The sequence below is a fragment of the Ipomoea triloba genome, chromosome 1, assembly GCF_003576645.1.
Source record: "Ipomoea triloba cultivar NCNSP0323 chromosome 1, ASM357664v1".
Taxonomy (NCBI): domain Eukaryota; kingdom Viridiplantae; phylum Streptophyta; class Magnoliopsida; order Solanales; family Convolvulaceae; genus Ipomoea; species Ipomoea triloba.
This window is the reverse complement of record NC_044916.1, coordinates 26,820,641-26,834,934: the sequence shown is the minus strand read 5'-3', so window position 1 is coordinate 26,834,934 and position 14,294 is coordinate 26,820,641. Positions and strand designations below refer to the sequence as shown.

Genomic DNA, 14,294 nt, shown 5'->3' with positions numbered 1-14,294 from the left:
GCCCACGAGAGTAATTGAATATTTGTCCTTAAGCAGTCGGAAAGTGAACGTCCGATAATCGGCAAGGGCAAATTAGGTAGCTATTATTGCAATGTACAACAACATAAGCACAAAGTGCAATAAAATTCGCCTGAAAAAGTCTTGGGCAAAAATAAAGTGGCTCTTTATATTATGTTAAGATACAAATCAAGCCCACCGGAGTAGTTGAATACTTGTCCTTAAGCAGTCGGAAAGTGTACGTCCGATAATCGGCAAGGACAAATTAGGTAGTTATTATTGAAATGTACAACAACATAAACACAAGTACAATAAAATTCGCCTTAAACAACAAATCTATTCTTCACCTCATATATTTTCACGCATCAATTTCTGTCCGAAAGAATGAAAGAAACAAACATATATTTTCATGTCTCTCTCTCTTCGTCTACAACAGCACAAGGAACACAAATATATATAGGTACATAGTGTGAATGGAAAGATGATTGCTAGGTGACCACTAAGAATAATAAAAGCAATAATTTTAGGTAAAAGAAACAAAATAGATGAGGAAAGATAATGTTATCAGCACATTAATAATACAAATATACAATGATAATATATTATCATCGCGTGGAAGTACATCAACACTAAAACCCACGAAACTGTAGAGATGCGCTGATCGGGGGACGCAGTCAGAAAACCAAGCTGGAAGGAGGTGGAGACAACGGCAAACGGCCAGACGTTTTTGAGTTTACCTGCGAGTTATCTCCCGTCGTTTTTGCTATGGTTTCATTTCAAAATCAAAAGAGAGAAGTCAGAAGGTCTGAATGTCCAATATCTGATTATTAGTACATCTTTTTCAGTAATGAATAGTGAGAGAGGGAAAAAAAATAAGAATCCCCATGAATGCGTCAGGCTGTAATTTTTTTTTCCTCCACTAACTTTTGGATCCTTCTCAATTACAAAACATATTTAATTCCCTATTCTTCCTTCTTTTTTGGACAAATGCTCCATGCTTACTATTCCTCCACTTTTGCTATCTCTTTTTTCCACTAACTTTTCTCGCTATTTCTCAATCACAAAACATATTTAATTTCCTATTCAATTTCAACATATTTTTATCCCAGCAGGGTGATCTGCATTATTTTTTATCACCCGACACAACTCTCCGTGAATAAATATGATTGGATGGTAATATAATCTAAAATACAAGTAAATTTTGAAGAAAAACAAAAATATATTATCTAAGAGAGAACTTACGTTCTTAGAAGATCAGAATCCTTTGTAGCTTCTCGGAGTGTTTTCTCAACTTGCTTAATTCGAAGGCCGAGTTCTCTTATGAAGTGAGGGTTACTTCTTGTTCCACAGAGCAAAAGATAGACCTTTGCCCTGATGACTTGATCCCCAAGCTGGTGGACACGAACATCTGTAAAAATATTCACTCTGCTTCTCAGTTTTACTACACGCAAGCTCACCGGAATCATTGCCACCAAAGTTCTGAAGATTTTGCCGATAACGTATTCTTTCCTAGTAGCACAAATTTAAAAAAAAAATCGGAACTTAGTACATCTAATCTAAGAATTGCAATAAGACCAAGCTTAGAATATGCCCGTGGCCCTAACACCCGCGCATGGCCGAGTCGCCGGTCGCCACCAATCTATTAAAAAGTTCATTTTAACTCCAGCGCAGCTTCCCGTCCCAGTCGCTGCTCAGGCCACCAGACGTACCTTGCGTAACTATACGTCGGCTGTCGTTACTCAAACCCACGAGCCTGTAGAGATATCACGTACGAATTGAAGTGTGTATGTGACGAACCTGAGTGTGATGAAGAACAGAGAAAAAACAACAATTTTTAAATTGAGTAAGAAAACCAGACAAATTCTAAAAGCATCTAATTTGAAGTAGCCTTGTGCATCGGACGGATTCGGACGGATCGGATTTGTCATCCTCCAATCCGTTCGGATCTCGGTTTCCTTTATCTAAATCCAATCTGTAAATTTTAAACTACACAACCGTCGGATATTATATATTTCGGATTCGGTCGGATATTGTCGGATTTCGGATTAAAATGAAGAATAAAATCACTACATTAGTAAAATGAAGCAAAATACAACACAGATAATTAATTATGTTTCAAAACTCAAAAACATATAGACTAAAAGTCCTCATCTGTCTGTTTTTTCGTTTAGCTTGAATTAAACAACCTCTAAGATGTCTGTATCATCTGGGCTTCACCTCAGTCCTCATCTGTTTGCGAGGCGCGGACTGCGGAGGGCGGCGACCGGCGGACGAGGGCGATCCGAGGAGTCGAGGACTGCGGAGGCGGGCGGTGAGCGAGAAGCGACTCAACGAGGCACAGAGGTACCTGCGACTGGCGATCAACGCCGCGACGGAAGAGCAGCTGAGCCGAGGGCGATGTTGTAAGGAACTAAGGACGGTGTATTTGATGGGTTTGGTTCAGACATCATCGCAACTGCAGAGAAGGCAAGGAGCAATGTTTATATTGCCTAAAAAATTCTAAAGCATGCTTACACATCCTTCAAATAAAGAAAACTGAGCACTACACTTTTTTCAAAAAGAAAAAGTAGGGTACACAACTTTTTAGGGTGTTTAAGTTTTTTATTTTTTAAAGTTTGCCTTGTGTAGTGTGTACATCAACTTTTCAGGGCAAGTGGTGTTTGGGAGGTGCACCTTGTGTCCTTGCACATAATTATCTCATTTATATATATATATATATATATACACTACTTTTCAGGATGTTAAAGTGCACTGTGTAATGTGCATATACTGTGTAATGTGCATATACAGTTTATGCACATGTTTTAGTGAGTTTTACTGGTGTTTGATATGCATGTGTCGGCCGCTATTTCTTTGTTTTATTCCCCATGACAACACATACACATACAAAAATTAGTGGAGTTGGTTTGCTTAGTGGAGGAGTGGGTATGCATGTTAATAATATAATATTGAATCCTAAATTATGTATACATACCATGCGGATATAATATTCAAAGAAGGCCCATGCAAATAGTGTCAGAGTTGTATTTAAGCAGTCTGAATTTGGACGGCCGATTATCTGCAAGGGCAAATATGGCATTCTGTTTGCAAAGCACATTCGCAAAAGCACAAGGTACAAGAAATTCCGTCGGAAAAAGTCTTGGGCAAATTATAAGTGACTCTTTACTTTATATTATTTTAAGATAAGATTTATTTTAGAAGATACAAGATGAGGATGAACATAAAGACATAAGTCAATTGTCGGTTGAAATTATTCATGATCTTCTTAATTAAAATAATTTTATTCAAACAATCATTTTCATAGAAACTGAATAACTTTGTAAACTGAACGGCGTGTAATCATTGGTTTCTGCATTTTGGGCTTCGCATGTTTGATGTCCCTCCAATTAATTTGAAGTAATTTTTTATTTTTTTTTACAAAGCTTGTTGGCTCTCAATAGTAAGTTAATAAATTTGATTTGTTATCTTACAAAGAAAAAAGAATAGTTAACCTAGTATTTACTTGCACTTATTTTACACATTTCCTCATTTGGTGTGATGTTATTACTGAATATAAAAATGGATGCAAGATTATTATATTTTTTCTTTTCCACAATAAAAAGTTGAATTAGATTTATATTCAACAATTATACCAGGTATAATGCTGCTTTCGCAACGATTCACAATTTATATATACTTTATTACGTAAAATACACAAATATATTTCAAAGTTTAAGGATTACTGATGACCAAACTTGACTGATGGAATCATGAGTAATTGCTTCAAATCTTCTTGTCGGGGTTGGCTTGATGGCTTCTAGTGCAGTGATGTAAGCCATGACTAAAGCCTAAAAAAGTTCTTTAGATGACTAGATTATACGGACTACGGAGCATTATAATTTAATAAAATAAGAATAGTACGTGTTATAAATAATGTTTTAATGTCAAATTATGATTAGAATGTGTAACGGTTGAAACGGTTGCAGCGGTCAGTATTATTATTGAAAAATTGTTAGGCATTCCTCGGACGTCCGGGGCGCCTAGGCGACGATTAATCGGTATCTAAGCGTCCGTGTATTTTTTTTATTTTTAAAAAATTGTATAAATTTGTTTAATTTTTAAAGATTAATAATTATAAATTATTTAATATTTTAATAATTAATACTAAAATATTAAATATTAACCTAAAAAATATAGAGTTTGAACAATTTAAGATTATTTCGCTTAAAACGGTTTCATTTTGAATGAAATAACACAAGTTAAAAAAATAGAACAATAGCTAAGCGGCCGACTAGGTGACCTAATTGGTGTCTAGGAGGTTGACCGCCTAGACCACCGATTATTTATAAATATAGTATATTAGTTAACATAGTGTTTTTCGTATGCATTCAGTATGTATAAATATAGTATATTATTCTTTTCTAAATATAAATACATTATAAAAAATATATTATTCGAAATATATAAATTTGTTTAGTTTTTTTTTTTATTTTGAAATAGTTTTTCGAAAAAAAATTTTCAAATGTATATATATTCTTGCAATATATGATTGTTTTTTGACTGTATTACAAATTTTTAGAAAATTTTCACAGCATATTCTTGTAGGCCCATTACCCATACGCTAGCTAGGGCGTTGAATTCTGAGGTTGGTTCTTCCAGTAGTTATCTCGTGGACCCAGGTCCACCTTGCAAGATCGGTCCACCTTGCAAGATGGACCTGAGTCCAAAAATGACGTTTTTTTTTTTTTTTTTACTAAACATATTGTCCTGAAATGTGGAACACAAACTCTACATTCACATACACTATACTCTACATTCACAATTTGTAAACTTCACATTTACACTTTACAGGATTATATGTTTAGTAACTATATTACCACTGTTATGCATTCACACATTCAAAACTCTATATTCACAGGTCCTATATTCCACATTCACAACTTGAGTACTCCACATTCACACATTACAGGGCTACAAGTTGCTAGAACTTCTTAACTCTATTACAGATTCACACATGCATAACTCTACATTCACGATTTCTATACTCCATATTCACAATTTGAAACCTCCACATTCACACATTTCTGTGCAACTCTACATGCACAGAATCATAAGTCTACATTCACGATTTCTATACTCTATATTCACACTTTGAAACCTCTACATTTACACATTTTTGGACAACTCTATATTCAGCAATATGTTTACTAATTTTTATTTTATTTTTTTTAAAGGACAAAACGACATAGTTTTGAACCCAGGTCCACCTTGACCTGGGTCAACAGCATAATTTGCGTGGTTCTTCAATTTGGCTGTCTCCCATTATTCCTCTTTATATCCAACAGTTCTTCCAATAATATAAGTCATGTTTTTCCTTTAAAAAAAAGTTTTAAGGATTATGCATGTATTATTCCTATCTATTGAAATATTTGCTATGAATAGTATTTAGACTATCTTTCTATCTATATCCTAATATTTAGACTATATGTCAATTCCAATCTATATCTCTAAAATACTCTTTCAATTTTAAAATTAATATTAAAATTGCAATATGATGATGATGATAAGGTCACGAGTTCGATGGGAAATTTACACATATTACCTTATACCTTATACGTGTATTGTCTTACTAGCTAATACATATTAACAAATTGATACCGGCCAACATGTGTATTCTCGTATCTTAAGGTTATAGTTAGATGGAAAATTTGCAACTATTGCTGGTGTGTGGATAGTCTTATACATATTACAATTAATAAATTATTGCTAATTTAAATTTTCAAAAATTCAGATTACAAATACAAAAATAATAAAAAGATATTGGTAATCCACCAAAAGCTGCAAAATTTTTACGATCAAAGATCACCAACCAGTCTAATAATAAAGTTATTGATGTTTGACCCATTTCTTATAAAATATTGAAGAGAAATGCAATTTTAAGTTGGGGTCTTTCATCATCACTTACACCAACAATCCCAACAATTTTGTATTTAAATCTCGCTAAAACATCTCCTCTTTCCTCAATCAAAAGTTGAAGAATATTGTTCAAAACAAAAAACAATGGGCAGTGATGATGAGGTTGTTCTATTGGATGAATATGTGAGCATGTTTGGGATGAGGCCAAGAGTGGCACTTGCTCTGAAAGGGATTCGCCATGAATCCAGAGAGGAAGACTTGCAGAACAAAAGTCCACTCTTGCTGGAGATGAACCCGGTTCACAAGAAAATCCCTGTGCTGATTCACAATGGAAAACCAATCTGCGAATCGCTCATCGTGGTAGAGTACATTGATGAGGTTTGGAAGGAGCAGCATCCATTGTTGCCTACTGACCCTTACAAGAGAGCTCAAGCTAGGTTTTGGGCTGATTTTGTTGACAAAAAGGTATATATGTTCTTTAAACACTGTTTTTAAATATCATCAAAAAAGTGGTTTTTGAGACTATATATACTTTGTGGATAAGTGCAGATCTTTCAGTGTGTGAGAGGTTGGATTAGGAAATGGAAAGATGAAGAAGCCATATATGAGGAGTTGATAGATAACCTTAAGGTGTTGGAAGGGGTGTTGGGGGAAGAGCCCTATTTTGGTGGGGAAAGCTTTGGGTTCTTAGATTTGGCTGTCATTTCATACTACACTTGGTTTTTGGCTTGCGAGATGGAATGCAAATTCACCTTCGAGTCCAAATGTCCAAAGCTGATTGGATGGGGCAAAAGGTGCCTACAAAATGAGAGCATCTCCAACTCCATTGCAGAACCTTTGAAGCTCTATGAGTTTGTTTTGCAGTTGAGGAAAAGGCTTGGGGTTCACTAGAAAAATCATCCTTTCAAAATCCATTAGTCTCCAATAATGTACAACTTCTATTATAGTCTTTTGGACTTGTCTGGTGTAATTCATGAGTTGTACCTAAAACAATAATGATGAACTTTATTGTGTTTATTATCACCTCATGTCTTAGTTCATATCAAAACAAAACAAAAAAAAAAAAAAAAACATGCACACACNAAAAAAAAAAAAAAAAAAACATGCACACACACACACACAAAAACAACAGATATAGGGCTTAGCTCGAAGCCCTTCCACTATACCAGAATCACGATGAATATAAGCTTCAAGGCTTCTCCAACTAACAACACCTCCCATTTTATAGACAACAACAGTCCAGCTGCTAATAGGAGTTTCACCATAATGAGAAGCATCCTGCAGCTCATCGCTTCAACTCCAGCTGCTATTCCAAGAACCAAAAATGCCACCGAAACTGTAGTTACTGTACACCATTTGCTGCAAATTTCTGAATCATCCTTGGGACTGTACTATCAGCAGTTTGGTGTGCTAGTAAATCATTTACTAAAGACAATGTGTAACCATCCGGAGAAATACCCATACCTACCATTTCATCCAAAACCATATTTGCTTCATTACACATTTTCTTTCTAACAAATTCTTGCAAAATAACATTATAAGTGACAGTATCTGGTAATATATCATTCTCCTTCATCTTCCGTAGCAAGTCTAAGGCTTCATCTGTTAATCCTTCTCGAAAAAACCCATTTATCATTATTGTATACGTATTTACATTTGTGCATGACACTTTAGAGAGGTTGATAAATATACCACGTGCAATATTAAGCAGCCCAGTCTTGCAGAATGCATCAATCATGATGTTACCAAAAACATGAGAACCATTTCCATATTTGTCTAACTTAGAATAGATTGACATTGCTTTTTCAACATGTCCATTCTCACATAAACCTTTAAGTAAGACGCAGGAAGTATGAAAATTTGGTTTATGTCCAGCAACCTGCATCTCCTGAAAAAGTTTTAGTGCAGTAGAACATCTACCAACCAGAAACAGTCCCTGCAAGATTATGGTATATGTAACAACACCAGGACACAACCCATTTTGGGGAAGTTCACGAAACAGATCCATTGCCTCATCCATTTCTTTAATTCTACAGTATCCATAAATTAAAATGTTATAGCTCCGAACATTAGGCTGGAGGCCTCTGTCTACCATCCGACTAAAAGCTTTCCTTGCTTCATCCATCTGTCCTTGCAAACAGTACCCCTCAATAAGGGTGCTGTATGTGACCACATCAGGATAAGTGTTTCTTTGGATCATGATTTGAATAATAGCTTCTGCATCATTCAGCTTACCCTCCTTTGAAAAGGCATCCACCAATATAGTGAAGATATGGGCATCTGGATGTAAATTACGAAGCACCATCTCATTCATTAATTTGGTAACCTCTTTCCATCGGGAAAAGTTGCAAAGCCCTTGAATCAAGGAAGCATAAGTGAATTTATCCGGGAGAATACCTCTCCCTATCATCTGAGTGAGAAGGTCTAATGCGTCATCAATCATTCTATCTTTGCATAAAGCATCAATTATAATGTTATAGACTGTAGTATTAGGCTCAAGTCCCTCCTTTTGCATTACTCCAAGTAAATCAAGAGCAGTTTGTGTACAACCCGTCTTGCAAAGCCCAGTTATAAGAATGCCACATGTAACTTGATTAATTTTGCACACATTCTCCCTCACCAACTTTCTGAATAGCTCTACAGCCTCCCCAACCCTATTATCTAGACACAAACCATTAATCAAGGGTGCATAAGTGACGGTATTCAGGGGAATCCCTCTTCCTATCATCACAGAGAGAAGGTCTAGTGCCTCTTTAACCATTCTATCTTTGCATAAAGCATCAATTACAATGTTATAGACTCTAGTATTAGGCTCAAGTCCCTCCTTTTGCATTACGCCAAGTAAATCAAGAGCAGTTTGTGAATGACCCATCTCGCAAAGCCCAGTTATAAGAATGCCACATGTAACTTGATTAATTTTGCACACATTCTCCCTCACCAACTTTCTAAATAGTTCTACAGCCTCCAAAATCCTATTATCTAGACACAAACCATTAATCAAGGGAGCATAAGTGATGGTATTCGGGGGAATTCCTCTTCCTATCATCTCAGAGAGAAGGTCTAGTGCCTCATCAACCATTCTATCTTTGCATAGAGCATTAATTATGGTGTTATAGACTACAGTGTTAGGCTTAGGTCCCTCCTTCTGCATTACTCCGAGTAATTCAAGAGCAGTTTGCGTATGACCAGTCTTGCAAAGCCCATTTATAAGTGTACCACACGTAACTTCATTAATTTCGCACACCTTTTCCCTCCCTAACTTCCTGAATAGCTCTACAGCATCCACAATCTTATTTTCTAGACAGAGGCCTTTGATCAGAGTGGTGAACGCAACCACATTAAACTCAATTCCACACTTGAAATGAATACCAAGTACACAAAACCCGCAATCCACTCGATTGGAGCGGCAGCAGGCATCTATCAGAATGCTAAGGGTATACGCGCTGATGGGGATACCCGTATTGCGCATTTCTTGATAGAGGGAAACAACAAGCGAATAATGCCTCATTTTAAGAATTCTACTAAGCAGTTTATTGAACTCAATAATGGAAGGCAAGGGACAGGCAGCGGCCATTTGACGGAATAAATTAAGGGCATTGTCTGCATCAATTGCATCATCATAGTTGTTTCTGAATTTGGGAAAATTCGAAGAAAGCAAGTAGTTTTGATTTGAAGAAAAAGAAGGAACAGTTTCCGGGAGAGATTGAAATGAACGCAGTGAGGACACTGAAGAAGTAGAAATACCTGTTGTCGGTGCTACTCTGCTCCTTCTTCCCAAATTGATGTCATTGAAAAATGAAAGAGCTGAAGACAAAGTCTTTCTCTTGGATTTCATTTTCAACAATAAATGTTACCGTGCAGTCCGACATTAAGAAAGAGGAGATTCGGAGAACACATACCAATATACCGAAATACGATAATCATTCATTCCTAGAAGTCCAGCCCTAATTTCTTCAAATCGGGTCGTTTGGCTTGAATGGGATTTTCCACCATATTCTCTCTACTCTTAATTTTTTTTTTAGGAAAATGACACTTTTTCCCCCTATGTTATGTGCATATAGTATTTTTCCCCCCTGTGTTATTAAAGTGGCAATTTTTCCCCTTGAAATGTTAAATTGACATTGTTACCCTTAAAAATAATTATTTCATTTATTTTTCTTCTCCAACAAATTATTATTTATATGTATGGATGATCACGATTCGGTTCGAACCTAACCAAACACTATAACAATCATACCGAAATAGTATAGACGGTTCTGGTTACAATTCAGAACCGAAAAATTTAAAATTAAATAATTGTTGAACCGTGAACCGGAACTTAGCCACAGTCATATATAGTGAAAATGATCAAACACTTATTTTGATAAATCGGTACGGTTCGGTTCCAATTTCGATTTTGAACCGCCAATCAAAATTTATGTATTTATTTATTTATTTTTATAGTTTTATTTCTTATTTAAAAATAGTCTAAATTTAACAATTATTTTATTTTATTTTTTCGGTTCTGAATCGTAACCGTAACCGTCTATACTATTTAAGTTCAATTGCTACAGTATTCGATTAGGTTCGTATCGAACCGTGATCTTCCATATATATTAGTAACAATTGATTGGAGAATAAAAATTAATGAAATAGTTATTTTTAAGGGCAAAAATGTCAATTTAACATTACAAGGGAGAAAACTACCACTTTTAAAATAACTGAGGGGGGAAAACAACCACTTTAATAACACAGGGGGAAAAAGTGCCATAAGCATATAACATAGGGAGAAAAAGTGTCATTTTCCCTTTTTTTTTTATTTACTTTGTCATTACAAAATTTTAAACTGCATTTCTTTTTTTTTTATGAAAATCATGGTTAAAAAAATTACACGCTTAGGTGCCAGTTTATTTTTTATTTTTTAAAAAATTATTTAAAATTTTTAATTTTTAAAACTAATAATTATAAACTATTTAATACTTTAACAGTTAATTAATACTAAAATATTAAATATTAACTTAATTAATTAACTTAAAAACTAGCTTTTTTGGTTTCCTAGATTGACTTCCTTTGATGACCACTTTCCAACTAAAAACTAGGAATTGTAGAGATTAATTGGTTCAACCATGCCAATTCTTCTCGTGAACCACGAAAAAATCCCCGCAAATAAGGGAAGAAAAACAAAGAAGATGCAGAAACTGCTCAAAGCATTTCATTGATAACTGCCAAGTATATATATACATACAACATTAGGAAACTGATTGGATGGGGCAAAAGGTGCCTACAAAAAGAGAGTATCTCTAACTCCATTGCATACCCCCCATCTGAAGCTTTGTATATGTTTTGCACACGAGGAAAGCTTTTTGCATTATATTGATTAGGAAATAGCTGTGCATCAGAACATGGTAATGGGAACTCACAATAATAAGCTTTAAAGGAGTACAATGCATGCCTGCACTGGCTAATAACAGATATAGGGCTTAGCTAGAAGCCCTTCCACTATACCAGAATCGCCATGAATATAATCCTCATAACAGATATAGGGTTTCTCCGACACTCCAGCTGATCACCATGAATAGCAGCGCATCACTTCAAGTCTCCAACTCCAGCTGCTATTCAAATAACCAAAAATGCCACCAAACCTGTAGTTACCGTACATCATTTGCTGCAAATTTCTGCATCATCCTTAGGACTGTATTATTGCCAGTTTGAAGTGCTAGTAAATCATTTACTAAAGACAATGTATAACCATTCGGAGAAATACCCATACCTACCATTTCATCCAAAACCATATTTGCTTCATTACACATTTTATTTCTAACAAATTTACTTAAAATAACATTATAAGTGGCAGTCTCTGGTAATATATCATTCTCCTTCATTTTCCTTAACAAGTATAAGGCGTCATCTGTTAATCCTTCTCGACAAAGTCCATTTATCATTACAGTATATGTAGACACATCTGGGCGTGGCCCTTTAGAGAGGTTAACAAATATACCACGAGCAATATTAAGCAGTCCAGTCTTGCAAAATGCATCAATCATGATGCGACCAAAAACTTGAGAACCACTTCCATTTCTGTCTATCTTGGAATAGACTGACATTGCCCTTTCAACAAGTCCATTATCACATAAACCTTTAAGTAAGACACAGGAAGTGTAATAGTTTAGTTTATGCCCAGCAACCTGCATCTCCTGCAAAAATTTTAGTGCAGTAGCACATCTACCGACCAGAAATAGTCCCTGCAAGATTGTGGTATATGTAACAACATTAGGACACAACCCATTTTGGCGAATTTCACGAAACAGATGCATTGCCTCATCTAATTCTTTAATTTTACAGTAACCATTAATTAAAGTGTTATAGGTTCTAACATCAGGTCGAAGGCCTGTATCTACCATCCGACCAACAGCTTTCTTTGCTTCATCCATCTGTCTTTGAGAACAGTACCCCGCAATGAGAGAGTTGTATGTGACCACAATAGGATAAGTGTTTCTTTGGATCATGATTTGGATAATAGCTTCAGCATCTTTCAACTTCCCCTCCTTTGAAAAGGCATCCACCAATATAGTAAAGATATGGACATCTGGATATACATTATGAAGCACCATCTCATTCATTAACTTGGTAACTTCTTTCCATCGGCAAAAATTGCAGAGCCCTTGAGTCAAGGAAGCATAAGTGAACACATTTGGGGGAATCCCTCTCCCAATCATCTCAGATAGAAGGTCTAGAGCCTCATCAACCATTCTATCTTTGCATAGTGCATCAATTATGGTGCTATAAGCAATAGTATGAGGCTTAGGTCCTTCCTTTTGCATTGCTCTGAGTAAATCAAGAGCGATTTGTGTATGACCTGTCTTGCAAAGGCCATCTATAAGTGTACCATATGTAACTTCATCAAATTTGCACATATTCTCCCTCACTAACTTTCGGAATAGCTCTACAGCCTCCACAGCCCTATTATGTAGACAGAAACCCTTAATAAGCATGGTGAATGTGACCACATTAGGATAAATGTTATTTTTTAACATGATTTGAATAACAGCTTCTGCATCTTTCAACTTCCCCTCCTTTGAGAAGGCATCCACCAATATATTAAACATATTAACATCCGGAGAGACATCAATAGCGGTGCTATAGGCTATAGTACTTGGCTTAGGTCCCTCCTTGTGCATTACTACTAGTAAATCAAGAGCTTCTTGTGTATGACCCATCTTGCAAAGCCCATTTATAAGTGTACCACATGTAACTTCATTAATTTCGCAAAATTTTTCCCTTGCACACTTCCTGAATAGCTCTACAGCATCCACAACCTTATTTTCTAGACAGAGGCCCTTGATCAGAGTGGTGAACACAACCACATCAAACTCAATTCCACATTTGAAATATATACCAAGTACACAAAATCCACAATCCACTCGATTTAAGCTAGTGTAGGCATTCATCAGAATGCTAAGGGTCCAAGCGGAGAGGGGGATGCCTGTATGCCGCATTTCTTGATAGAGGGAAACAACAACCGAATAATGCCTCATTTTCATAATTCTATTAAGCAGTTTACTGAACTCAATAATTGAAGGCAAAGGCCTAGCACTGGCCATTTGACGGAATAAATTAAGGGCACCATCTACATCAGTTACATCATCGAAGTTGTTTTTGAATTGGGGTAAATCCGAATAACGCAAGTAATTTTGATTTGCAGAACAAGAAGGAACAGTTTCCGGGAGAGATTGAAATGAACGTAGTGAAGGAGAAGAAGCAGAAGTACCTGTTGTCCCTGATACTCTGCCCGGTGTCGTAGTATAGCTTCTACTCGAACTAATGTTACTGAAGAATGAAAGAACGAAAGACAAAGTCTTCCCCTTTGCCTTCATTTTCAACGATTAATTGTAAGCGGCCATGCGACAGCGAAAAATACATACGATAATCATGAATTCCTGCGAGTGGATCCCTAATTTCTTCAAATCGGGTCGCGTGGCTTGAATTACTAATTGGGAAATTTTGAAGCTTATGTTTATTCTAGGCAAACGTTACGTGTATTCTATATAATGATTATGTGTATTATAAATAATGAATTTCCTGTAGTCATTCGCGTCCGCGTCCACTAACATCGAAACGACGTCGTTTTAGATCATGGTCCACGATATAACAATTGGTAAATGTGCAAGGTTTTTTTTTTTTTTTTTTTTTTTTAACATGGGTTGATGTGTGCGAGCGGGCACGTCAGGCGCGCCTGACCCATTTATTTATTTATTTTAATATCAAGTTTTTTTTTTCTTTTCAACTCTTCCCTTTTTCTTTTTCCTAATCACACTTACAAAAACTCCTTAAAAACCGTGAAATAATCCCATTGATAAGGATGCTCTAAGGCTGTTTTGAAAATCGAAAAATAATTTTGAAAAATGAATCATTTTTAAAAAAAT

General features: G+C 35.7%; 2 protein-coding genes and 1 long non-coding RNA gene across 3 annotated transcripts; 1 reads left to right on the top strand and 2 right to left on the bottom strand.

Annotated features, from left to right (window-relative positions):
* Positions 1-382: 382 nt before the first annotated feature.
* On the bottom strand, positions 383-2,446 carry LOC116001906. The gene is made up of 4 exons (XR_004094326.1): positions 2,184-2,446; positions 1,707-1,794; positions 1,240-1,506; positions 383-760 (listed from the first exon to the last, which is right to left on the bottom strand). It is a non-coding gene; the product is annotated as an uncharacterized LOC116001906 (long non-coding RNA).
* A 3,522-nt stretch (positions 2,447-5,968) lies between these two features.
* Positions 5,969-6,915, top strand: LOC116028059 (probable glutathione S-transferase). Its single transcript, XM_031269856.1, has 2 exons — positions 5,969-6,357; positions 6,442-6,915. Exons 1-2 carry the CDS (start codon positions 6,037-6,039, stop codon positions 6,781-6,783), a joined length of 663 nt encoding a protein of 220 aa, XP_031125716.1. The 5' UTR covers positions 5,969-6,036; the 3' UTR covers positions 6,784-6,915.
* Positions 6,916-7,003: 88 nt separating this feature from the next.
* On the bottom strand, positions 7,004-13,823 carry LOC116011432 (pentatricopeptide repeat-containing protein At4g31850, chloroplastic-like). Its single transcript, XM_031250996.1, has 4 exons — positions 11,523-13,823; positions 11,377-11,433; positions 11,189-11,259; positions 7,004-9,737 (listed from the first exon to the last, which is right to left on the bottom strand). The coding sequence occupies exons 1-4, from the start codon at positions 13,743-13,745 to the stop codon at positions 7,235-7,237; spliced, it is 4,854 nt and encodes a 1,617-aa protein (XP_031106856.1). The 5' UTR covers positions 13,746-13,823; the 3' UTR covers positions 7,004-7,234.
* Between the last annotated feature and the right edge of the window lie 471 nt (positions 13,824-14,294).

What these genes read in the sequence shown, in the direction of transcription:
- LOC116011432 (XM_031250996.1), bottom strand. Translation starts at nt 13,745, where the DNA reads ATGAAGGCAAAGGGGAAGACTTTGTCTTTCGTTCTTTCATTCTTCAGT. An exon ending in TTGCAGCAAATGATGTACGG is followed by an intron (nt 11,434 to 11,522) that starts TAACTACAGGTT and finishes CATGGTGATCAG; the next exon opens with CTGGAGTGTCGGAGAAACCC. An exon ending in TACAAAGCTTCAGATGGGGG is followed by an intron (nt 9,738 to 11,188) that starts GTATGCAATGGA and finishes ACGGTAACATTT; the next exon opens with ATTGTTGAAAATGAAATCCA.
- LOC116028059 (XM_031269856.1), top strand. Translation starts at nt 6,037, where the DNA reads ATGGGCAGTGATGATGAGGTTGTTCTATTGGATGAATATGTGAGCATG. An exon ending in CTGATTTTGTTGACAAAAAG is followed by an intron (nt 6,358 to 6,441) that starts GTATATATGTTC and finishes GGATAAGTGCAG; the next exon opens with ATCTTTCAGTGTGTGAGAGG.